This window comes from Triturus cristatus, chromosome 5_2, assembly GCF_964204655.1.
Source record: "Triturus cristatus chromosome 5_2, aTriCri1.1, whole genome shotgun sequence".
Lineage (NCBI taxonomy): Eukaryota > Metazoa > Chordata > Amphibia > Caudata > Salamandridae > Triturus > Triturus cristatus.
Window position 1 is genome coordinate 428,194,885 of NC_140588.1, and position 25,509 is coordinate 428,220,393.

General features: G+C 46.9%; 1 protein-coding gene across 1 annotated transcript; it reads left to right on the top strand.

Annotated features, from left to right (window-relative positions):
- Window positions 1-23,468: 23,468 nt before the first annotated feature.
- LOC146823114 (endogenous retrovirus group PABLB member 1 Env polyprotein-like) lies at window positions 23,469-25,007 on the top strand. Its single transcript, XM_085606622.1, has one exon. It carries the CDS (start codon window positions 23,469-23,471, stop codon window positions 25,005-25,007), a length of 1,539 nt encoding a protein of 512 aa, XP_085462748.1.
- Window positions 25,008-25,509: the final 502 nt, after the last annotated feature.

The following is a 25,509-nucleotide window of genomic DNA, read 5'->3' on the forward strand; positions in this document are numbered from 1 at the left end:
CAACCCCTGTGTTTCAAGCAGCCGTAGGTGACGGTCAGGGTGTTAACGCGGCTGGGTTCCGGTTCCAATCGATTTATTTCCCTTGGAAGCGATCAGACGTATTGGACCTTAAAAATTCTTTGCATGACCCTAGAGAAAACCAGAGTGCATTCTATGATGAATTGAATGCTACTGTAACTTCTTGTGTCATGACTTTAGTTGATATTGAGATTTTATTGGATTGATATTGCCCCCTGACCTTTGGCGTATGATCCGCAAACAGGACCATGAGGCCTTTGGTGGTACTTGGGCGCAATTACAAGTGGCAGATATTGATGGGCATGCAGGGCAGAAACCACCACAGCTTATATTAGATTTACCGGGTCACATCATTACTTATTTGAAAGAGATAGTGCCACCAAAGAAAATATTATGGGCGAAATTGGTAGCTTGCAAACAAAGGAAAGATGAGTCCGTCTCTGACTTTTTCACAAGGTTTGAAACAACATTTCATGATTATAGTGGTCAAGACACAACTTCTGATACAGGTCAACATTTATTTGTTGACAAATTCGTAGCTAACTTGTTACCTGTTACGAGTAGCTGAAAGTATGTGGGCTTTCTCTACCCCGCCAAAGATTTTGGAAATGGCCCAGTATTATGAGACTCAAGTAAATTATGAAAAGGAAAAGAAAGAGGGTAAAAATAAGGAATTGAAAACTAAAATGTTGTTGCAACAGGTTTATGGGCCACAGAGAGGTAGAGGTAGTGGAGTATTTAGAGCTGACCTCCCAAGGAGGAATTATCAAGACTCTCGGACGTTTGGTCCATTGGGACGGAGTAAATGTTCATATTGTAAGCAGGACAGACAATGGCGATCTGAATGCCCATTGCTTCAAGAACAAGGTAGAGGTACGGGACGGGGAGTGACAAGGGGCCCTCAACAGCGTCCTGGTCCTAGTAATAGACAGAATTATTTTGACAATCCTCCCTCGACGAAAGCCTATTATGCTGATGATTTCAGTCCATCCGATGCCACGGGTATGCAGTTTAACTAGGACAGCGTAGGACGAGGGGAAGGATTGGTTTCCATACCAATAGATCAGACAGGTCCATATGTTACTGCTGAAATATTGGGGACCTGATAGAAGTTTCTGGTGGATACTGGGGCTACACAAAGTGCGCTTTCTAAAAAACAAATCCCTGAAATTCCCCCGCCTGGCCATAATAACCTGTCTATAGGCTTTGCTGGAAAGCCTATTCTTAGCCCTGTGTCTCAACCCATGGATCTTACTATTGGACCGTTTACTGTCCATTCACCGTTCCTTCTTGCACCAAATTGTCCTGATAATCTGCTAGGTCTCGACTTACTCAAACATTTCCATGCACACATCTATTGTTCACCGGATGGTGTATATCTTACGTTTGGTAAGCCAATACAGAATAGGCAGCATGTTATTGATGAGGTCCCACATGCATTATCCACGCCTTCTGTGTGGGCGGAGGGAGATACTGACGTAGGTTTATTGTCTATTGAACCGGTGCATATTCAGGTTAAACAGAATGCTGTCTTGCCCCGCATACCTCAGTATAAAATATCCCAGTAAGGCAAAAGCGCCTTAGTTCAGATTATAAAGGATCTTATTGTAAAAGGGGTAGTGGGAGAGACTGATAGCAATGTTTGCAACGGCCCTATCTTGCCTGTTTTGAAGCGTTCCATCTCTGAAGATAAAGAAAAAGTTTATCGCTTTGTAATTGATTTGCGTGAAATCAATAAAAATAGTAGTGCCACAGTTTCCTGTAGTTCCAGATAATACTACTTTATTGACAATGATTCCAGCCATGGCTTGTGTTTTTTCGGTAATTGACTTTAAGAATGCGTTCTTTTCCATCCCTATTGCACCCTCTAGCAGGTATTTGTTTGGTTTCTCTATTAAAGGGCAGTCATTCCAATTCTGTCGTGCTCCTCAGGGGTACACTGAAAGTCAGAGTATTTATAGTCAGGCCCTTAAACGTCAACTTGATACCTTGCAAATACCCCCGGGTACTTCATTGTTACAATATGTGGATGATCTGCTGATAGCAGCCAACACCACTGAACTTGGTATTGAGGCTACATTGTTCTAATTGACTCACCTTGTGAAATTGGGACACAAAGTATCGATAAATAAGTTGCAGTTTTGTCGACCAGAGGTTACCCATTTAGGTCACCTCTTGTCGAAGGAGGGAAGGACGCTGACTAAAGACAGAATTCAGGCTATCATACACACACCTATTCCTCAAACGCAAAAGGATGTTAGGGCATTGATTGGCATGGCGTCCTATTGTCGTCATTGGATCCCTAATTTTTCACTCATTATTAAACCTCTCCTTGCCCTTACAACAAAAGATAACCCATTTCCTTTGCCCTGGTCCTGAGTGTCAGGATGCATATCAGCAACTCCGAGCAGTGTTATGTTCTGCACCTGTATTAGGAACACCTGATTATACGAAACCATTTTATCTTTATGTACACGAACGAAAAGGTTGTACATTGTCTGTCCTAACACAGCCACACGGGGACAAACAACACCCATGTGCATACTTTTCTGCAGTTCTGGACCCTGTGGCCAGGGCACTCCCTGGTTGCCTGAAAACTGTGGCAGCAACTGCCATTTTGATCAGACAATCAGCAGGACTTGTACTGTACCACAAATTGACGTTTTTTGTCCCCCATTCAGTTGATGTATTATTGAATCAAACTAAGACACAACATTTGACGAGTGCTCATCTTACCGGGTACAATCTCACTCTGTTAGCACCATATATTAATCTTAAACAATGTTTGACCCTAAATCCAGCCACTTTGTTGGCATTGCCTTCTGAACAGCCTAGTGATATACATGATTGTATTTTCACCACTGAAGAACAAACTAAAGGTGGAGAGGACCTTACCGATACACCTCTGTCTGATGCCCAGGGCGAATTGTATGTAGATGGGTCCTGTTTTAAGTTACCTGATGGCACTATGCCTGCAGCTTATGCTATCACTATGCTGCACACAATTGTGGAGACGGCTCGAATCCCCTATAAGTCTGCACAAGCTGCCGAACTTATTGTACTAATGAGAGCTTGTGAGCTTAGCCAAGGATTGTCTGTAAATATCTATTCAGACAGTCAGTATGCCTTTGGAGTTGAACATAACTTCGGACACTTGTGGCAGGAAAGGGGGTTCCTGACATCACACGGGACAAGGATCCAACATGGAGAATTAATTCAAAATGTATTAAATGCATTAACGCTACAAAGCAGGTGGCTATTGTTAAGTGTAGTGCACACCAGAAAGTAGTAGATGATGTAGGAAGAGGCAATGCTTTTGCAGACAGTACTGCAAAAGAAACAGCACGTAGCCAACAAGGGAAAATTAATGTAATGTATTCCTCTGCAGAAAAAAATTACAATGTAAACAAAGAGATTAGAGAGATTCAACAGATGGCAACAAAGGAGGAAAAAGAACCATGGGAAAAGACAGGAATATTGGACAGTGAAAATTGTTGGAGAATAGGACCAGATGGGGACAGGTGGAAATTACCCAGTTCTTATGTATTACCGTTTGTTACTATGGCACATGGCCTAGCACATGTTAGTGCAAAAAGTATAGCCACAAAGTTATCGCAAGTATGGGAGCATCCAGATATAAGACAAACAGCTGAACACCATGTCAAACACTATATAATTTGTTTGCAACACAATCCGGGGAAGGGAGTGGTTACCCCAAAAGGAGGGTTCTCTCCACCTAGTGCGCCATTTGAAGTCCTGCAGATGGATTTCATTGAATTGGAAAGGTGCAATAACCTTAGGTATGCCTTGGTTATAGTATGTGCCTTTAGTAAGTGGGTGGAGGCATATCCTACGAAAGATAATACTGCACTCACCACAGCTAAGATCCTTTTGAAAGAATATTTCCCTAGGTTTGGAATTTGTAAAATATTATGGAGTGATAATAGACCTCATTTTATTGCACATGTTATTAAATTGATTACTGAAAGTTTGGGCATACGTCAGAAATTTCATGCTGCTAATCATTACCTAAAACCCCTCTATAATGATTTTTTCCCCGTGATCTGCTCTCTCCTCACATCTTTGAATTTGCCCAGCGCTTCCTCAAGCGTTATTGATCGCAGGAATCAGCCCCTAGCCCCCGCCATCCTGAAACCCATTCCTCTACCCGAAGATCCTTCCCGGCCCAGAAGTTGTGTGACCCACCCGCCGTCCATTGGTCAGCCCCTAGCTCCCTCCATCATAAAATCCATTCCCCTACCTAACGATCCCTCTCGGCCCAGAAGATGTGTGACCCTCCCGACGTCCATTGATCTCCAGGACCCTCACAACTCTTACCCTACCTGGTCCAAACCCAACATGACCTCGCCGAGGCAAATACAATCCGTCCATTCAAACCCATACAGAGAACCTTCACTCATTCTCAGACGCAGTAATATTGACAACCTCACTCAGGTGAAAGTCACCCAGACGCCTTCCTCCCCAAATCCGTTACGTCTTAAATGTGCACTACTCAACTGCAGATCAGCAAGTAAACATGCTTCCGATATCTTCAACCTCATCCAACACAAGGACTTAGACATTATCATCCTCACTGAAACTTGGCTAAACACCTCTTCCACTCCTATCTTAGACCTCCTAGTTCCCCCCACTCACGACATAATTAGGCTCAACAGAACCTGGAAGTTGGTCGGTGGCCTAGCTTGTATTCACAGAAACACACTCTCGATCTCTCAAGTAGAGTCCTCCACTCCTTCCTCCTTTGAATACCTTTGTCTCAGCATCTCAATAAAGAACCTACCGGTCTGTAAACTTCACTCCTTCTACCATCCCCCAGGAGACAAGCTCCCCTTCATCGCGCAACTAATGGAAATCATCTCTGCTAATGTTGATTCAACCATGGCCCATATCTTCCTCGGTGATTTCAACCTTCACTGGTCTAACTCCAATGACCTCGATGTATCCTGCCTTAATTCTTTCTTAAATGATCAAGATCTTACTCAGCACTATGACCAACCAACCCATATTAAAGGAGAAACTTTAGACCTCATTATCTCCAAGGAGCAGACCATCACTTTGGATTCCATTACCCCGTGTGACTGGTCCGACCACCACTGAATCCTCTTTTATATCAACAGATATATCAACAGGGAGATGTCGATGATGTTGGCTCAACCGACGAAATTAAAGATATGGACCTCAGATCAATAGACTCCGGTAAAATACCGACCCACTGTAATTTGGCCCTCGCCTCCCTATCCGACCTGGTTGAGGTGCAGTCACTCACCGACTCCTACAATTCGTCCATCTCCAACATCATGGATGACATTGCTCCAATCCAACAAAAAAATGCTTCAATATAAATATCCAAACCCTGGTATAATGACAACCTAAACACCGAAAGCCGCAACCTTAGAGCACTCGAACGTTCCTGGCGATCCAACCCCTCTTCGGAACTAAAACTCCTTAGAAAGGAGCCTCTACAACATATAAATCAAGAGCGCTAATTCCGACTACTTCAGACACCAACTGGACCAAGGGGCAAACTGCCCCAAGAAACTCTTCGAGTTGGTCAAACAGCAATCCGTAGTAGGTCCCAACCACTCTGACTCTGGTGGCACCCCTCCCTCTTGTGACGAACTTGCTGCTTTCTTCACGGAGAAAGCAAGACTCATCTCTATTGACCTCGCCTCAAGAAGGCTCTATTGCCTTCCTCCAGGGACATACCATCCTATGACCTCCCAGGAAATCACAGATCTACCAGCCTGTTCACCAAGAATAATGTGTCATGGTGCTCCTTTACACCACTTAATGAAAAAGACATCTACAAGATCCTTCTGAATATCAACCCATCCAACCACTTCAGTGGCCTGTTACCCCCGGTCATCTTCTAAGAAATCAAGAATGTACTCATCCCCACCTGGACAAGGATTGTAAGTGCCTCACTTTCACAAGGTACGATCCCTGACAGCCTTAAAGCAGCTCAGGTATCACCTATACTACAAAAAACGACCGCTGACAAAGCGGATTTCAATAGCTTCCGGCCTATCTCCAATATCCCCACCCTAGCGAAACTCATAGAAAAATGCATACAATCCAAACTCTGTGCGCATATAGAGAATTTCCAACTTCTTGACCAACATCGATCAGGCTTTCGGAAGGGGCTCACTCACGTCATGGATGACTTGTTAAAAATGCTTGACCAAAACGAATCCTGCCTCCTGATCCTCCTTGACCTTTCTTCCGCATTTGACATGGTTAATTATGACAACCTCCTCGCCACTCTGAAAAATAGGATGAGTTTTTCTGGTCAGGTGCTACAATGGTTCTCGTCTTTCCTCCACCACAGATCTCAAAGGGTCAAGGCAAACCACTCTCTCTCCCAGCCCTCTCCAGTTCTCATGGGGGTCCCCCAAGGATCCGCCTGATCTCCGATCCTCTTCAATCTGTTCCTGGAACCTTTAGCTAACTCTTTAAACTCTTTAAACACTTTCTTCCATATGTATGCGGACGATACGCAACTCTATTTGAAAATCTCTTCTCCCGAAAACATCATCTCTCTCAACTCGACCCTAACGTCTACTCAAAACTGGTTATCTGAGAACCATCTTCTGCTCAACACCTCCAAAATGGAATTCCTGGTCATCTCCCCTCCTAACCACACCCCCAAGCTTGACCTCTGGTTGAATCACCTCACTGCCTTCAACTGCCCCCCTCTCATCATAGACTCAGCCAAATCGCTCGGCGTCACCTTGGACAAGAACCTGAATATGAAAAATCACATCAGTAAGGTATGCAAGGGTGCAAACCACTTGATGAGGACACTCAGAAATATCAGACCTTTCCTTCCACAAAACGATTTCAAGCAGGTGGTGCAAGCGCTTGTACTGCCTAGGCTGGACTAGGCCTTTGTGGCCTTCCCAAATACTCCCTGGCTCCACTTAGAGCATCACTGAATACAGCGGCTAGACTGGTTACAGGCACTAAGCGAAACAAGCACATTTCCCCAGTCCTAAAATCTCTCCAATGGTTGCCTTATGAAGCACGTATTCACTTAAAGATTGTTGTTCGGCGCACAAAGCCCTTCACTTCAATACTCCCAAGTACCTGGCGCAAAAACTGGAACTCTCTTGTGGTGTAAGAGCCTCAAGAAGCGCCAAGACTTTCCTCTTGAAACCAGTCATCTTTAGGAAAAAGACAACTTGTCACAGAGCCTTTGCCGGTGCTGCCCTAAAGCTATGGAACTCTCTTCCACCGGAAGTACGCTGAATCTCTTCAACAACGGCATTCAAATTGGAAGCCAAAAAATAATTTATGAATAAATTCTTACCCTAATTGGGCTAGGTGCACCTACTCGAAGACAACCGCTCTTACATCCTTTGGACAATCATTTGTTATGGTTCTTTCTTGTGCAACTGTCCCTGAATATGTGATCATTCCTGTTTTTTTACTCCTACTTGTTGTCGATTTTGCATTTATGTCCTTCCTCCCATCCTATTGTAAAGCGCTCTGATATCCCTCGGGATCTTGTTCGCGCTATATAAAACTTTATAAATAAATAAATAAAATCCACAGTCTGCCGGTTTGGTGGAACGCTATAATGAGACTTTGAAACTTAAATTAGCTAAGGTGCAGGCCTCGACAGGGCTTAAATGGCCTAATGCTTTGCCATTAGCCCTCATGTCCACACAAGCAGTGGCACATAGCAAGTCCAGCCTTATGCCCTACGAGGTGGTGTTTGGCAGGCCAATGAATGTATGGGGTCCCCCACGTCCTAAGAAAATGAGAGAACTTGAGTACCCTATCTTGTTAGATTATATGAAGGAATTTACAGACAATCTCTCTTTGATTCACCAACAGGTGCAAGATTCACTTCCTGATAATTCTGAAGGTCCTGGGCACTCATTACAACCCGGTGATTGGGTTGTAACTAAGAAATTTCAGCATTCAAAGAACTTTGAACCTCACTGGAAGGGACCTGAACAGGTCCTCTTGGCAACACGAACAGCACTCCGGGTTACAAACAGAAGGAGTTGGATCCATGGCTCACACTGCAAGAAAGTGCCAGCCGATCTGACTCAGATTACAGAATCTGAGAACGCAGGAAGTGCACACAATATTCTCAGCAACAAAGAAAAGACGGAATATTACTTTACCACACCTGAAGAATTGCTTTTTACTGATCCAACGATAGCTGGAAGAGAGAGGTACAATCTGAGACCTCGTGTTACCCACTGAGCGAAGACTTTGAGAAGAGGGTGCGGCGAGTCTGGTCCAGTTAGGGGGCCTACTTGACAGGAGACTCTGTTCTGCAGAAGCGGCTGAACTAGGTTTGGTGCGGTTTGTGGCGTGGATATCCTGAATCCGTGGAAGAACCCAAACTTCTGAACTACGAATTGATTTGTGGTAAAATCATCCGTCCCACAGTATTTGAATGGAGAGAATTCGAGGGATTTTGGTGCAGAAAACCCCTGACACTATTTGAGTGTTTATCAATCTACTTTGCCCAGTGAGGAAAATAAAAATCTATGAGGCCTATATGTCCCCATGTGCCCCCCCCCCAACGTTTATGTGCACATGCATGTAACCTATGTATTTCCCCTCCATGGCCTTTCCTATCATGAGACTTATGCTATAACGTGGCCTGCCATCATTCAGTCCCCTATGAGAGAAACGACAAATCTGTATTGAGGCCTACACGTTTTGCATCATGTTTTCCTGCACCACATAAAAACCCGTGTTTGTGGCTCAGCTAGACCCGAACAGAGGTTTCAGGCCTCAGACGTTCAGAAAGCTGCAGCCGCATATCCTTGGCCTTACACACTTGGGCCTCAGCAAAAGGGGCCCTGTCACAAGGTGCCGAGACAGTATTGAGCACGGTTATCTGCTTACTCCTACAGAGCCGCATTCCTGCCTGGAGAAGGAGGGATCAACATAGCCCATCAGCACAGGAGAAAGCACAGCCTTTCTGTCTCTGTTTGTGAGATTGCAAAGCTCACGTCAGTGAAAAGCCCATAGCCCTCATGTAAGGCCTCTGCAGTAAATGAAGTAAATGAAGAAATAGATGCCACATCGGCTCTTGGTGATGAGCAACCTATGTCACAAATCAGTCCCTGCTCCAGACTTTAGATACCAGATAATACAAGATGTGCCGGTCGCCCTGACACTGAAGGTCTCTCTTCCAGACTTCCCGACTGCACAAGCAGCCTTCCCCCAGTCACACATCAGTTACACGTCATGCTCGAGTTGAGCACAAGTAAGGCAAAGTTCCAGTACAATTCCAGCAGATCACGCAACCCCCTCCAGGTATCCACCCACCTATGACAAATTACCCATTATCATCAAGTGGACGCCCACATGGACGCCCACCTTCACACCTACTTACACGCCCACATGCTCTTATCTCACTCTCTTTTGCTCTTTTCATTTCCGATGTATATATACTGTACTCTGTGAATAATGTTTTGAGAATACTTTTGAGTCCCTTCCAGATCCCTTGTGGTGATGGTAATATTCTCCCTTTGACTCGAGTTATTGGAATAAAGCCCTTTTTGAACCTGATACCACAGACTCAGCCTCTTGCTTTATGTATGATCCTATTGATATCCTGAAATACATAGAGCGTAATATTTTATTTACTACACCAGGACTGGAAGTAGAGTCAGAACTTTCCACATCTTGGCCAAGGAATCCGGTCAGAAGTAAGATAGCTATGGTTTGTCTTGGCCCAGAGCTTCAGTTCCCTGACTTCTCCCCAACAGAATTTTATAGGGAACCCGAATTGCATCCTTTGAAAGAGGAAGTATATCTAACGATCCTTGAGGATGTAGGGGATGAACTTCTGGACGATTATTCTTGAGTTCTTGTTATATTGACTTTCATTTTTATTTTGCTATTATTGAACTGCAAGCCTTCAATGATTTTTATTTTTTAGCTTGGACTCTGTTGAGGTGAACAAGTGTTGTTTGATTCAAATATTTGCTTTATTCTCAGAAATTCCCCATTGACTGATACATGCATTGATCATAAACTATAGACCCTTTTCGAAAAAAAAAAAATTTTGTGTAGCGTTTTTTGAGAGACAATACAGTTAAGAACATTGTTGACTTTTGGTCGCTAAATATGGAGGAAGAACACCAAGATATTCAACACCTCACGTCAAGAGAGAAGAAACGAAAACAGATGTCCATTTGTTTAGCAGCAAGTTTAATTAGTGTTATAGGAATTTGTGCTAAAGCCTGGTTTTTACATGTGAAATTTCCTGTGCATATGCTTGTACCTCCAATACCCACACCGTCTGAACATTAAAATTTCACACCTTCACCGTTAGATGAAAGGCATAGACTCTCCTACAAGAATAATTCATTTATTCGAATGTTACATTACACTCATAGCATTACTAATATTTCTAATTGTTGGGTTTGCGGATTGTTACCTGCACACCAGGGTGGAGGGGGAACTCCTCTCATCCCGCTCCCGTTCTCCCACAATGGTTCTTGTTGTGCTTTGTTTGCACTTTTGTGGGCTGCAGAAATTAGGGGCCTTTCTAGTGCTGATGTAGGGGGTCTTAATAAAAAATTGAATACAGTATGTTATCAAGACGATGATGGTAATCCTCAAGCAAAGGGATCGGAATGGGAAACTGAGGAATATGCTAGAGGTACCTCTGCCACGAGATATGTCTTATCAAGGACACGGACCAAACTAGAGAAAGGATTCCCTATTATAACAGTAACAGACACACAAGCTCCCCTATGTGTATAAAGTTTGGTTCCATTTTTGTAGGTAATACTGATTGTAACACTGTATTGACTATAACAGGTCCAACTCTTAGTAGTTTTCTAGCATCCCATAATACATATTTTATTTGTGGGAATAAGGGTTATTTCTACCTCCAGGATGGTCAGGGATATGTTATGTATCTTTCTTCCTCCCCTCCGTTTATTTAGCTCCAGCTTCTTATCATAAGACTGGACTATCTCCCCTCAATCCTTTATTAGCTCAGACCAAGAGAATGATAAATATTAAGGCAGTGGATCAGACTGACACCTCATTGCAAGATTATGTCTTTCTCCATTGGTCCACCTCTTAATAGTAGGAACATACGAAGACTCACTAGAGTAGTTGAGGCAGTAGTTAATCAGACTACGACAGCTCTAGGTAACATCACTGAGGAACTCCAGGCGGCAAGACTCGTAGTTTTGCAGAACCGTATGGTTCTAGATGTTATTCTTGCAGATCGTGGAGGTGCATGCCAAATTATCGGTGCCAGTTGCTGTGTTTATATACCAGACAACGCACCTTCTGTTTATCAGGCCATTTATAAATTACATAAGATAGCGGCTGAGATACACCAAGGCACTGGAACATGGACCTGGTCTAGTTGGTTCTGGAGCATTGTTATGTCGTGGGGATGGAAATTACTTGTTATTTTAGCCTGTATAATAGGCGCTATTCTAGGATGTTGCCTTTGTATTCAATGTATGCCCCCTCTGTACTTCTTTATGCATGTCCTGTATTCCTAAGAAAGTGGATATTCGTGATGCTAATAAGCAGGTTATGCTTCAGCAACAAATAAATTAATTTATGAAAATGGATACAGAAAGCTTGAACGATGCAGATAGAGCACCTTCGACTGTTGCAGTATAACTTTGATTTGTTTTTTTATTCTTCATATATTCTGTATTCGCAAAGGTTTTTATATTTATACGTTTAAAATATACTCTGGATTGGGCAAAATTTATTTAGCAGAGGCTAAAAGGAGGAAGTGTTAAAAAGTAAAAATTGTATTTTGTTATATTAGCCTCTGCTCTCAGCCATTTTGTTTATCAGCCCCATTTTGTGTTTATTCGGGGACTCTGGTGAAGTCAGAAGTTACGTGTTCACTGAAAGCTTGTTGTATTGATAAGGCTCGCGTGTCAGAGTAAACATCCCTGCCCTGCTGAAAGGCCTACGTGTACAGATGTCTAATCTGTTAGCCCACCAACGCCTGTAATCTCCCTTGCCTGTCTACAAAGGTGACGTGGGTAGGGGTTTATCAGGATTTCACAGTTCAGCATGTAGGCGTTGTGTAAAGGGTTGTGTAAGCGTTATGTAAAAATGCCATGAGAGGGTTATGTTAAGTGTGATGTAACCATGACAAAGGGGTTTTTGGTGAAATCCTATGGTACCCAAAATGTATAAAAGGCAGGTCTCAGACTGTTCTAGTTTGTTCCCTCTCAGGCACTTGTAGTGTCTGTTTGATGGAGCCATCTCATAAGATATAATAAACTTGTGTTTTATTCCACTCCAGTGTCTAAACACATTTACTGAACCCGTAGACAAAGGGTGTCCCTGCACCAGTGAGACTGATAGGAATCTCACTTCTACAGCAGGGCGGGTGAGTCTGGGTGCAGAGGCCTAAGTGGAACATTAAGCCAGCCACCACACATGAACAAGTGAATGGGAGCACAGCAGACGTACTCACTACCAAGTGAAAACATCGCAAAGCAAAGTGCAGCTGACAGGCAGGAAGAAGCAGGTTGGTGAGCCATAAGAGCAGAGAGGAAAGACGTGGCCTGGTGCCTGTAATGAGGTGCGTGGTGAATACACTTGTCATGGATTAGGTAGGATACCACCAAAGCAGAGCGCCCTCCCCACCAAACAAGATACGTTCACAGCCAAAACCAGAGTATAAAAAAAACCCAAAGGTATTCACTAACCACCCATAGCAAATATCGGGGTGCAATCCAACACGCACTCCCGCAGTTAGTCACACCCAACATGACAGTTGCCACTGTTTGGCCTCACAGTTTGGACGAGCTTCGACTACGACTTCGCCCTCATAATGTTACACACATTATGTTGCATTCCCACTCCTTGTTATGTTTGCCCCACCCTTAGAAGCTCTGACTGGCACCCCGATCACCAATAAAAACTTCAACCACCCCACGCAAGGAGACTACAAAACACACTCATGGCACAGACTAATATCCTGACATGGAATGTGAGGGGCATGCACGTGCCTGCCCACAGATACTCAGTGTATGCATATCTCCAGCGTAGGCACACAAAAATAGTCTTTTTACAGGAAAAACATCTCACCCAAATAGAAGCAGACCGCCTCCGCAAATACTGGTGGGGACAAGTATACAGTACAAATTACTCTTCCCAGGCACGGGGGTCGCTGCAATGGATAAGGGCAGGTGCTCTGCACATAGTAGAAGAAGTGGTCACAGACCCGGAGGGGAGATATGTATTCGTGAAAGGCAAACTAAATGGGCAAACGCTCCTTATGGACTCCGTGTACGCCCCGAAAGTGGAACAAGCCTCATTCCTTAGAAAACCTACAGGAGTGCTGGCCAGATGGAGTGGGCTCCCCTGGCTTATAGGAGAGGACGTAAACTCAGTTTTAGATGCAGAATTGGATAGGTCATACCCACCCCTAACACGCATCACAGGAACATCCAATGCACAGGACCTGTTGGAGTGGCTAACAAACTGGGCAGACATATGGCGAATCCTTAACCACATCACACAAATGTACTCGTTCTACTCCCCAATACATGATCTTCACATTCGATTTGATTGCATAGTTGGGTTGCCCGCCCTCCTCCCACTCATCAAACACTGAATACATGGTGCGCACACATTCTGACCACAACTCCCAGCTCCTGCAGCTCACATGGGACATAGGGCACCCCTGATCCCCAAATGGTGCCTATAACCAGCAGCGATGGAATATTAGGCATTCCTCTCCTCCCTGGGGACAACAATACTCTAACATTTCGAGATAAACAAATATTCCACAGAGGACTCCCTCATTGAATGGGATGCCTTCAAAGTGACTTTAAGAGGACACTGCATGGGGGCCACCTGGAATATATGCAAACAGCTGAATGATTTGCTCAGCAAAGTAGAACGGCAGCTATTGCGCTAGTAGTTAAAACAGATAGAGGACAGCAGGGACACGAGACGACTGGACACACTACGGGCCAAGCACGCAGACCTGCTAGAGCGTCTCCGATGCAACAACTGTACAGCACACTCGGCACACACACACACGCCACTGCAGACCATTCAGGCAAAACACGAGCATAGCAAGTACGCCAAGAGTAAGCACACCATCCCGTAGGTGACTTAAGAACTGAAGCAGGACCAGTTGTGTATACACAACAGTAAATACACGCAACAATGACACGCCACTACACCACATTGTACTAGTCCACAGGGTCTCAAGAAGAGAGGCAACTAACTACATTCTTAGACTCGGTGCACTTACTAGAAACTACGTTGGAGCTAAGGGAGCTACTAAACGAGCATATAACACCCGAGGAAATTCGAAGTGTGATAATGGCGTTAACGGACGGGAACATCCCCGGCCCAGACAGATTCCCAGCAGAATTTTATAAGGCCTATGCTACAACGCTCACTCCCCACTTACATGTGCTGTACACAATGGCCCTGAGCGAGCAGCGTCACCCCCTTCCATGAGGGAAGTGAATCTGGTATCCCTGCCCAAACCCGACAAGATTCCCACAGTGCTGGGATCATACTGGCCACTAGCTCTTCTCAATGTCGATTATAAGATATTAGCGAAGCTATTGGCTGATAGGCTCACGCAAGTGGTCCCCACTCCGGTACACACAGACTGGAACGGGTTTGTACCCTCCAGGAGCACCTCATTATGTATAATGTGATTCTTCAGAATTGCAACTTACTCAAAAACTCACTGGCCGCGCTCAGGTTGCCTGATACTAGATCTCGAGAAAGGTTTTGAGTCCTTGGAGTGGGGGTTCCTATTCGCTGTGTTGGAGAGATACAAACTAGTGGAGACCTTCCTAAGCATGGTAGATTAGTATATAACGCTCAAACGGTGCGAGTCAAAACAGCCCCCTACATATCGGGCCTGGTGAGTGTGCGAAGAAGGACTAGACAGGGATGCCCCCTCTCCCCCCTGCTATTCTCACTAGCTATCGAGCCACTGGCGGAGGCACTCCGATCTGAGATGAGTGACGTGTCGCACTAGGGGATGGCACACACATAATATCTTTTTATGCAGAAGATCTCCTGCTGTTTATAAAAGACATCCATCAAATTCCACAACAACTGGCACTGACAATGGAAAGCGTCGCCTCCACATCAGGGCTGAGGGTGAACATTTCCAAATCCTGCCTATACTCCTTCAGTGAACAATGGGGGGACCCGGGCTACACGTTCAACGGGGTACAGGTCCAATGGTGCGCAGACACGTTCCGCTATCTCAGAATTCGCATATACAGGAACCCAGCGGTTTTGTTGGATGGCACCCTAGAAAGAGCCCTGATAACAGTCTGATCCCAGATGACATTCTGGAGCATGCTCCCGTTGTCAGTGATGGGAAGGGTAGCCCTCACAAAAATGGTGATTCTGCCCCAATTCCTATATTACTTTATAAATCTCCTGCTCTATGTTCGCCCTTCTTTCTTCCACCCGCTGGAAAAATTGGTCAAAGCATTTATATGGAGAAACAAATGTGAACAATAACAGTCCTAGGCCACTAAAGGGCTATATTACCATCTTAAGCCCTATATGTGTAAGAACATTTGATATATATTGAGAACCAGTGTACAACACATTTAGATTAAAACTTTCATTTTATTAATATATTTTCATAAAGCGGTTAAGAAAAAAACAATTCTGACATAAACACAAACAATTAAACCAACCATGGTGCATCATGATAGACACTTGGTAAATACAAACAGTTATACATATGTGGAAATTTAGTTTGTATCTGAACATTATCTGCGCCATCTTGTCTTTCCCCAGCACCACACGCAAAAACACACGGCAGCCATTTTAGGCACCATGGTCTCTCTCCCTGCTCATTGTCGATCGCCGACGCGTCCCCCTAACGCCGCGAACATCCCCCAACATGCTGACCACCCCCGCTCTCTCATACACGGGCCATAAACCCTCTCCTTCTGCGCGACCCTGCCATGGAACCACATCCCACGCCTGACCGACATCCTATATATGGTCATACATCTCTTTGATAACCCCCTTCCTCTTCGCCCGATTGTCCGGGCCGATCCCAGGCCATCACCTAGCCCTGCGGATGTAGTTTATTGCCCCTACTGTAAGGGAAACACCCCACATCAAAGGGATTACAGTAGATCAAGGCCCCCCCACCCCCTGAGACCCGTCCAGTCGCACACACCCCCGGGAATTGGCGGAATGGCCAGCTGTGTGATAGCCATCTCCTACTGTGGGTGGGGTGGGGACTTCCACTGTAGATATGTGTGGGAACGAGCTTGAAGTGGGGATTCTGAGGATGTTCTTTCATGTATCAAAGCGATCTCAAGAATGTGCCATGTATGATAAACCTGCAATAAAGTCATAAACTTGTGTATAAGAGGCCAGGCCTCAGAGATGCAGTTAGAGCACCTCGTGACGATACCTTGCTGTCTGATCTGATGTGTTCTTCTCCGACGGAATAAAACTTTGTTTCCTACCTTCCAGTCTCCGGCGCCTGTCTCTTTGTTGGTTAATTATCGGATGGTATAAGAGGCGATTATCGCCGGGCAATACTTAGAAGGTTATCGACTGCGACTGCCCCTACCTTTTAACAATTGGCGTCCCAAGCGTGGGGCCCATCAGCGACACGTGGATCCAGTGAGAGAGGTCCCAACGACAGAGTGAACGACTGCAGCGATCGGGAGAGCTCCTGCCTGATAGACCCTCGTCTGGCAGCCGATCATCCGAACTTCACTGGTTCCGAACAGACCTCTCTCGAGTGATCTACGGTCCTGACTGGGAACCATCAGGAGTGCCGCGGCAAATACGGAGAGTAGAGGACGATCGGGCGCTGGAGGCGGAAGACGAGAAACTGTCCATGCGGTCCGGGTAAGGTCGTGAAACACGACAAATTGCGAAACGATTGATTGATTGATTGAATATACTAGTATTGCTTATTGATTGTTCTCTTTGAGATATTCACTGTCTACAAACGGAGAAAAGTAGAAATACTCTCTCTTCCTTTGCAGATAGTGAAGGGTAGGTAACGCAGACTTTTGTCCCCATTGTAACCCGTCGTGCCTATTTTTATCTCCCCACTGATTGATTGTCCGAACATCGATTGTTTTGAAGAATAGTGCTCTTTGAGATATTCTCTGTTTGCAAATAACGTAGAATAGAAATATTCTGTCTAGTCTTTGCAAATAGTGAAGGGTAGGTAATGCAGACTTTTGTCCCCATTGTAACCCGTCGTGCCTATTTTTATCTCCCCATTGATTGATTGATTGTCCGAACACCAGTTGTTCGATATTGGTTCTTTGGAGATATTCTCTGCTTGCAAATAACAAGGAACAGAGATATTCTGTCTAGTCTTTGCAAGCAGTGAAAAGATAGGTAGTGCAGACTTTTGTCCCCGTTGTAACCCGTCATGCCTGTCTTCTCCCCACTGATTGGTAGTTGGTTCTGCCCGGACCGCTTATTAGAGGCGAACCATCCGGCTCCACTGGAAGGCACCCCTAATAAGGACATGTTCACTAAATATGGACTAGTCGCCGTAGCTTATAGCAAGCTATAGCATAAATATACAAAGGGGGACCCCGAGAGTCAGTGGCCACTGATGGGATCCTTCGATGATCACAAACTAGAAACACTAGAAATAGCTCTACGTAGTAATAAAACGACGCCTACTATGCTTGACAGTATCGGCATGTGGCGCAAAGAAGCAACGCAACGGAAAAAGAGGGAAGAAGTAAAAGCAGAAAGGGAATTACGAAAGGCAGCTCACCTTGCCGCTAGAAAGTTAGAGGAAGAGATAAAGGAGAGAAAGGAAGCTAAACTAAAACAAGAGTCTGAAACATCAGGCCAGTGCCCTGTTAGGACCTCCTCTGCGCTCTACCCTGAGTTACGTTCCAGGCAACAAACAAATGACGAATTACTATTAGGTCCCCCGATCATCTACATGCCCCCTCCATACGCCCCCTTCCAACCTGTAGTACAGCACCCACAACCCCCAAACGCAAGTGAAAGCAGTACCACGGCCTCGGTCCTCACGGCCTCCGCGCCAGCCGAGCCTCTTGTGCTGAACACAACGTTAGCAATAACGCTAGATGACCCTGAAATGAGAAAGAAAGATTCCGCCAGAGTGAATCGACTAACAAAGGATGAACGAGCCGGACTCGATAAGATAGTAAGGACACTAGTAGAGCGAAAGGAAAGTGAGGAGTATATAACAGACATGTATAACTCGTATGCCGACAACCACAGACGACACTTCGTCGTACGACTTTGTTATCACGCCCTGAATACATATGAGGATAGGTACCACGATAAGGGTCCAGAAGGCTTAGCGACCCTATATAGGAAGGTAGACATTGGGGAAGGAGGAGAGGGCGATGTGACGGACCTCTTCACTCGTACACTCGAGGTCTCCCGGCATCTTAACGAACACAGACAGACAACCAAAGCAGAGACCCCCATAGCGATTGAACCCCAGGCAGGAACGGCTGATACCATGATGCCCATCAAAGAAGCCGCCCCCTACTGGGTCCCCCCACGAGGTCAGGGAACACACGACGACATCAACCACCAAGATGCGAAAGGAAGGGTTGTATATAACTGGGTCTACCAGCCATGGGACCGACAAGACATTTTGACCTTTAGAAAAACCCTACCCGACTTAAGAAAGAACCCAACTGCCTTCTACACCGAACTAGGTACAGCCTTAGGTTCAACAATAATGACCTTAGCAGATATCGACTTGTTCTTTGGGTTATGTCTGCCGGCTGATGTGTGGAAGCAAATCCGGAAAGTCGACCATGCTGAGCCGTTCGGATATACCTGGGTACAACTCGATACCATAGATAAACAGCGAGAACCGGGACAAAAACCCCCAAAAGCCATATTGGAGCTCCCAGACAAGATTGTACAGAAATTGAAGACTCTAATCCCAGAAAGAAAGGTAGACTGGTCGATAGTGACGGCTTGTCACCAGAAACCCCAGGAGGATGTGTCTGAATACTTCTCTCGATTCGAGACAGTGTTTTCCGATTATAGTGGCCAGGACATGACCACTGCAACCGGACACCACCTCTTTGTCCAGAATTACGTGAAGGGTCTGTCACAAGAAGTCTCCCAGAAGCTACAGACCAGCGAAAGTAGTTGGGCAGCCTCCAAACCCGCAGCTATCCTTCAGATGACCCAATACTACGAACACCAAAAGAATGAGAGCGATAGGGCGTCCGAAAGAAAGAAAAAGGAACTGAAGGAAAGAGTAATGATAGCTCAGTTACAAGGGGTGACCATAGGAAGGGAGCCTCCCAAAGGAAATTACCAACAGACCGCTCCTAGAAAGCTACCCCCTAGAGACCATACACCTGCATCCTACGCTGGACGAAGAGACTTAGACGGGAACCAATGTGCGTTCTGTAGAGTGTTCGGACACTGGAAATCTCAGTGCCCGGTCCTTCTGGAAATGAACAGAAATAGAGACACCAGAGACATAGCACATGACCCCAGAAGTAGAGGACAGGGACGAGGGTACACGAACGACGCCACAAACGACAGGCCAGGCAGACCAAACACCTTTGACCGCCCCCGACAGAACCAGTGCCAGCAGTCCGACTACGAGAACGCCCATGACTTTGCATAGGACCGCCAGGGGCAAGGGAGGGATCCAGTCGAACTCCTTGTTGACCAGCAAGGTCCTTACGTCACTGCTAAGGTCTTGGGCACAAAGTCTCCATTTTTGGTAGATACTGGGGCGACACGTAGTGCGTTATCTAAACGACTGATTCCTAGGGCACCCTTGTCTGGCTCACACGTAACCTCAATAGGCTTTGATGGAACGCCCTCCACTAACCCCTTGTCAGCACCAATCTCCTTTGACTTAGAAGGTAACACCACTGATACGACATTCCTGCTCTCCTCCAACACCCCCGATGCTATCATGTGACTTGATTTGCTAAAACATTTCCGAGCTACCATCAGATGTTCCCCAGACGGAGTTCGAGTCATCCTGCACGATAACCCAGATCTGTTCAGGCCTTGTCTCACACGACGTATGTGCTCTATAACCGATGCTGACCTGTCCCTACTTGACACGTTACCCTCACATCTATGGGCTAAAACCGACTCAGATGTAGGGCGCATGGTGATCGACCCTGTACACATAACCGTCCGACCGGACGCAGTGCTCCCAAAGCTTCCACAGTATCGGATATCGCCCGAAGGCGAGAAGGCATTGGTGGAAATCATCCAGTCCCTAGTCGATGCAGGAGTGGTAGAAGAAGTAGTCAGTAATGTTTGCAACAGCCCTATCCTACCTATTGTAAAGAAGCAAGGCGAGGGAGACGAGAAAGCATACCGCTTCATTGTTGACTTGCGAGAGGTTAACAAAGTAGTCATACCCCAGTACCCCGTGGTCTCGGACATCACCACCATCCTCACCCTGATTCCGTCCACTGCCACCACCTTTACCGTTATTGATCTCAAGAACGCATTCTTTTCCATCCCCATCCACCCAGACAGCCGCTACCTGTTCGGCTTCACCCTAAAAGCCCGTTCATACAGATTCTGTAGGGCACCCCAAGGCTACACTGAGAGCCCCAGCATCTATAGCCAAGCCCTCAAGAGACAACTAGATGCAGTCCAACTACCAGATGGAGTGGTGTTAATACAGTACGTCGATGACATTCTTCTGGCGGCCGACACCACTCCACTTGCAATTACAGCCACCATTCACCTCCTCCACTTCCTTGCGGAGAACGGTCACAAGGTCTCCAGGAAGAAGTTACAATTCGGCCAACCTCAAGTGACATACCTAGGCCACCTCCTATCCAAAGACGGGAGGAAACTTACACCTGACCGAATTCAGACCATCTTAGAAACCCCTGTCCCCAAAACTCAGAAGCAAGTGCGGTCCCTGGTTGGTCTCACCTCCTTCTGTCGACAGTGGTTGCCAAATGTTAGCCTCATTGTAAAACCTCTGCTTTCCCTGCTGGCTAAAGACGTCCCCTTCCCCCTCCCCTGGACACCCGAATGCCAGTCCTCCTTCAAAGAATTGCGAGATGCCCTTTGTTCAGCACCAGTCCTAGGAACCCCAGACTACACTAAACCTTTCTTCCTCTTCACCCACGAAAGGGAGGGATGCGCGTTGTCTGTTCTAACCCAGTCCATAAGTCCTAAACAACGCCCTTGTGCCTACTTCTCTGCCACTCTTGACCCTGTAGCCAGAGCTTTGCCCGCCTGCCTTCGAGCAGTAGCCGCCGCTGCTGTCTCTATCCGACAAAGTGAGGGGATCGTGCTCTCGAACCCCCTCACTGTGTTAGTACCCCATGCGGTTGACACCCTCCTGAACCAGAACAAGACTCAGCACCTGACTAGCGCACGACTGACTGGTTATGAACTGACTCTGCTTGCACCCCACATCACATTGAAACGATGCACCACTCTGAATCCAGCTACTCTGCTACCTCTCCCTGACACTGACCCCAATGCGTCCCCTATACATGACTGCGTGACCCTCACTGACGAACAGACCAAGAGTAGGGTTGACCTCCGAGATACTGCCTTCCCGGACCCTGATGGAGAACTGTGGGTAGATGGCTCATGCATCAAGCTCCCCGATGGCACCACCTCAGCCGCCTATGCAGTCACCACGGCCCGAACAGTTGTTGAGACAGCCCACATCACACAGCGATCCGCACAGGCGGCTGAACTGATTGCTCTCACCCGAGCATGCATCCTAGCAGCGGGGACAACCGCAAACATTTACACTGACAGCCAGTATGCCTTCGGGGTAGTTCACCACTTTGGGCTCCTGTGGAAAGAGAGGGGATTCCTGACTTCACATGGCACACCCGTCTTACATGGAGATCTAGTCTCCGCTTTGACCGAGGCAGTCCTCCTCCCCACACGGCTAGCTGTGATCAAATGCCAGGCACACAAGAAGGTGACAGACATTATAGGACAGGGAAATGCTCTGGCTGACACTACTGCCCGAACCACAGCCGAAAATAGGTCCACGACCCGCATGTATGTGACCAGGTCACAAACTGAGAAGTGGAAGGATGCTAGAGAAACGATTAGGGACATCCAATTAGCCAGCTCACCACACGAATTGACTGAATGGGCACGGGTGGGATTGAAGGATGATGACGGTTGCTGGCGAACTTAAGACTCGAACAAATGGTTGCTACCTGACTCATACTTGATCCCCATGCTGACCATGGCACACTCCCCCGCTCACATAGGGTCTGCCCCCATGATCGAACTCATCTCCAAAGTTTGGCACAATGACAAGATCCCAGACTCAGCCAAACGTCTGGTCCAACAATGCCTGGTATGCCTCCAACACAACCCTGGGAAAGGAACTGCTGTACCCCGGGGAGGGTTTGGGGTTCCTAATCACCCCTTTGAAGTCCTACAAATGGACTACATCCAATTAGAAAGGTGCCAAGGTTTGAAGTACGTACTTGTCGTTGTGTGTGCCTTCAGCAAGTGGGTGGAAGCCTACCCAACCCGTGACAACACTGCTATGACTACCGCAAAAGTATTGCTGAAAGAATTCTTCCCCCGCTACGGCCTTTGTCGAATTCTGTGGAGCGACAACGGCCCCCACTTCGTAGCCGAAGTTATCCAACTCATCCTAAAGGGGTTGGGTGTAAAACAAAAGTTCCATGCGGTCTTCCACCCCCAATCTGCAGGCTTGGTTGAGCGACATAATGCCATATTGAAGCTCAAAATAGCCAAAATAGTTGCCACCACAGGACTGAAATGGCCAGACGCCCTCCCGCTAGCATTGCTATCGATGTGTTCCACTCCTACCAAACACCATTTAACCCCCTACGAGGTCGTCTTCGGGCGGCCCATGAACCTTTGGACCGCACCGAAACCGACATCCATCCACGACGTCCCGGACGTCCTCATGTCTGACTATTTGTACAACCTAACTAAAACGTTGTCTGTTATCCATCAGCAGGTGCTGCAAGCCATTCCCGATGCTTCCAGGGGCCCCGGGCACGACATCCAACCCGGTGACTTTGTCTTAGTGCGTAACTTCCAGCGCACCAAGAGTCTGGAGCCCCGCTGGACGGGCCCCCTGCAAGTCCTAATCACCACCCGAACAGCTCTTCGAGTGGAGGGGAAGCGTAATTGGCTGCACGCACACCATTGTAAGAAGATATCACCGACCCTGACGACAACCGACAACATCACCGCCCAAGAGGAACCCCTGGACAAAGACCGACCATCCCTGAGCTGCTACCCGGATACAGAGACACTTGAATTAATGAAATATCCCGATCCCACTGTGCCATCCAAGGAAGGGTATAACCTGCGACTAAAGGAGGAAACCTCGGCTAAGCAGACCACGAACTAAGTCGAAATCTCAAAACGGTAGCCTAATCACCCCAAAGGCCTCCAGAAGAGAAATTAAACAAAGTCTGTGGTTCTGCCCGCTACCGAGTCCCTTGAAGATGATGGAAGCACCCGACATGAAGATGATGGAAGCAACCGGACGTCCGAAGATCCACTACAAAAACCCAAAGACTGACAAAATGCACAGCTCAAAGACTATTGCACTTTTTATTACCCTTCTCTTTTGCCTTCTCCTCATGGTCACCTTCTGGATCATGGAGGAGAGCGCACCGGCTCATAAGACATTGCTGACCACCGTTCAACCTACCACCATGAAAGAACACCATCTGATCTCACTTTCACCCCAACTCCGAGAAAGGCGTAAGGAGTTCTGGAATAACTCTTTTGTGCAGTTGCTCCACCAACACAATCTTGCCGCCAATGCCACTAATTGCTGGATCTGTGGATTGCTACCACATGCCACTGGACACTCTATCCCTTTCATCCCTTCACCTTTTTCTGTCCATGGTTCCTGCCTCGCCTGGCTAATCCTCCTGCAAGAAAGCTACAAGGACAATGCCACTTCCGGCAAAACTGTGTCACACTTCTACCATGGGTTCTGGCTGAACAAAACTGGAAAAACTTCTGCCCCCTTCTGTCCTCTGAGATCAAACACTTCCTTTCACATGGACATCCCTGCCAAAGAACGAGTTGAAATGCAGGTGTTCAACAACCCAGCCAGACCCACCTTCTCTTACCTCCGGAAACGAACGGCCGCCACCCTAACAGTGGCCCTATCCGTCATCAACATCACTGGACTTGTGTGCCTCGAAGGCCTGGGGGCGCAGCTGGTGGGCCACAGCTCCTGCCTCATCACTCGAACATTGGACTCAGTTGATCCACCCTCCTTTGTTACCTCCCCAAATATGTACTTCGTCTGTGGTACTAAGGCCTACACCTGGCTTCCGAAAGGTTGGGGAGGCACCTGCTACATCGCTTTTGTCCTTCCTCCGACATATGTGGCTCCAGCAAACCATCAACGACAGAAACGCGCCAAAGACATTGTGCAAGCTGACTCCACCGGAGCACAGTTCATAGACGCAGTAAAAGGACTTGTTCCACTTTGGGGCCCAATGGCAAACAGCCGTGCCATCCGCCACTTAACCCAGGCAGTCGAAACAACAATGAACATTACAGCCGGCATCCTCACCAACAACACCGCTGAGCTTCAGGCCGTCCGCCTGGTAGCTCTTCAGAACCGCCTCGATCTAGACGTAGTTCTGGCCGATCGTGGAGGAGCATGCCGCATCATTGGGTCCAGCTGTTGTACCTACGTGCCGGATAACTCGCCCTCAGTCTACAAGGCGATTGAACACCTCCACAGACTTTCCGCAGAGGTTCATCAGGAGCAAGAAGGATGGTCGCTTGGGAGTTGGTTTTGGGACGCTATTAAAAGTTGGGGGTGGAGGTTGTTTACGTTTATCCTGATACCAATCGTGATACTATGTGGTTGCTGCCTGGGTATTCAATGCTTGCCACCTCTGTGTTCACTTTTTACAAACTGTATCTGTCCTAAGACTCTGGACTTTGAAGCCGAGCGTATGAAAGCTTTGTATGAAGTAGAAATGCGTAATATTATGGGGATAGATCCGAACTAAGCAAGCTGGCGAGATATGTTAAAAGGGAGGACTGTGGAAATTTAGTTCGTATCTGAACATTATCTGCGCCATCTTGTCTTTCCCCAGCACCACACGCAAAAACACACGGCAGCCATTTTAGGCACCATGGTCTCTCTCCCTGCTCATTGTCGATCGCCGACGCGTCCCCCTAACGCCGCGAACATCCCCCAACATGCTGACCACCCCCGCTCTCTCATACACGGGCCATAAACCCTCTCCTTCTGCGCGACCCTGCCATGGAACCACATCCCACGCCTGACCGACATCCCATATATGGTCATACATCTCTTTGATAAACCCCTTCCTCATCGCCCAATTGTCCGGGCCGATCCCAGGCCATCACCTAGCCCTGCGGATGTAGTTTATTGCCCCTACTGTAAGGGAAACACCCCACATCAAAGGGATTACAGTAGATCAAGGCCCCCCACCCCCTGAGACCCGTCCAGTCGCACACACCCCCGGGAATTGGCAGAATGTCCAG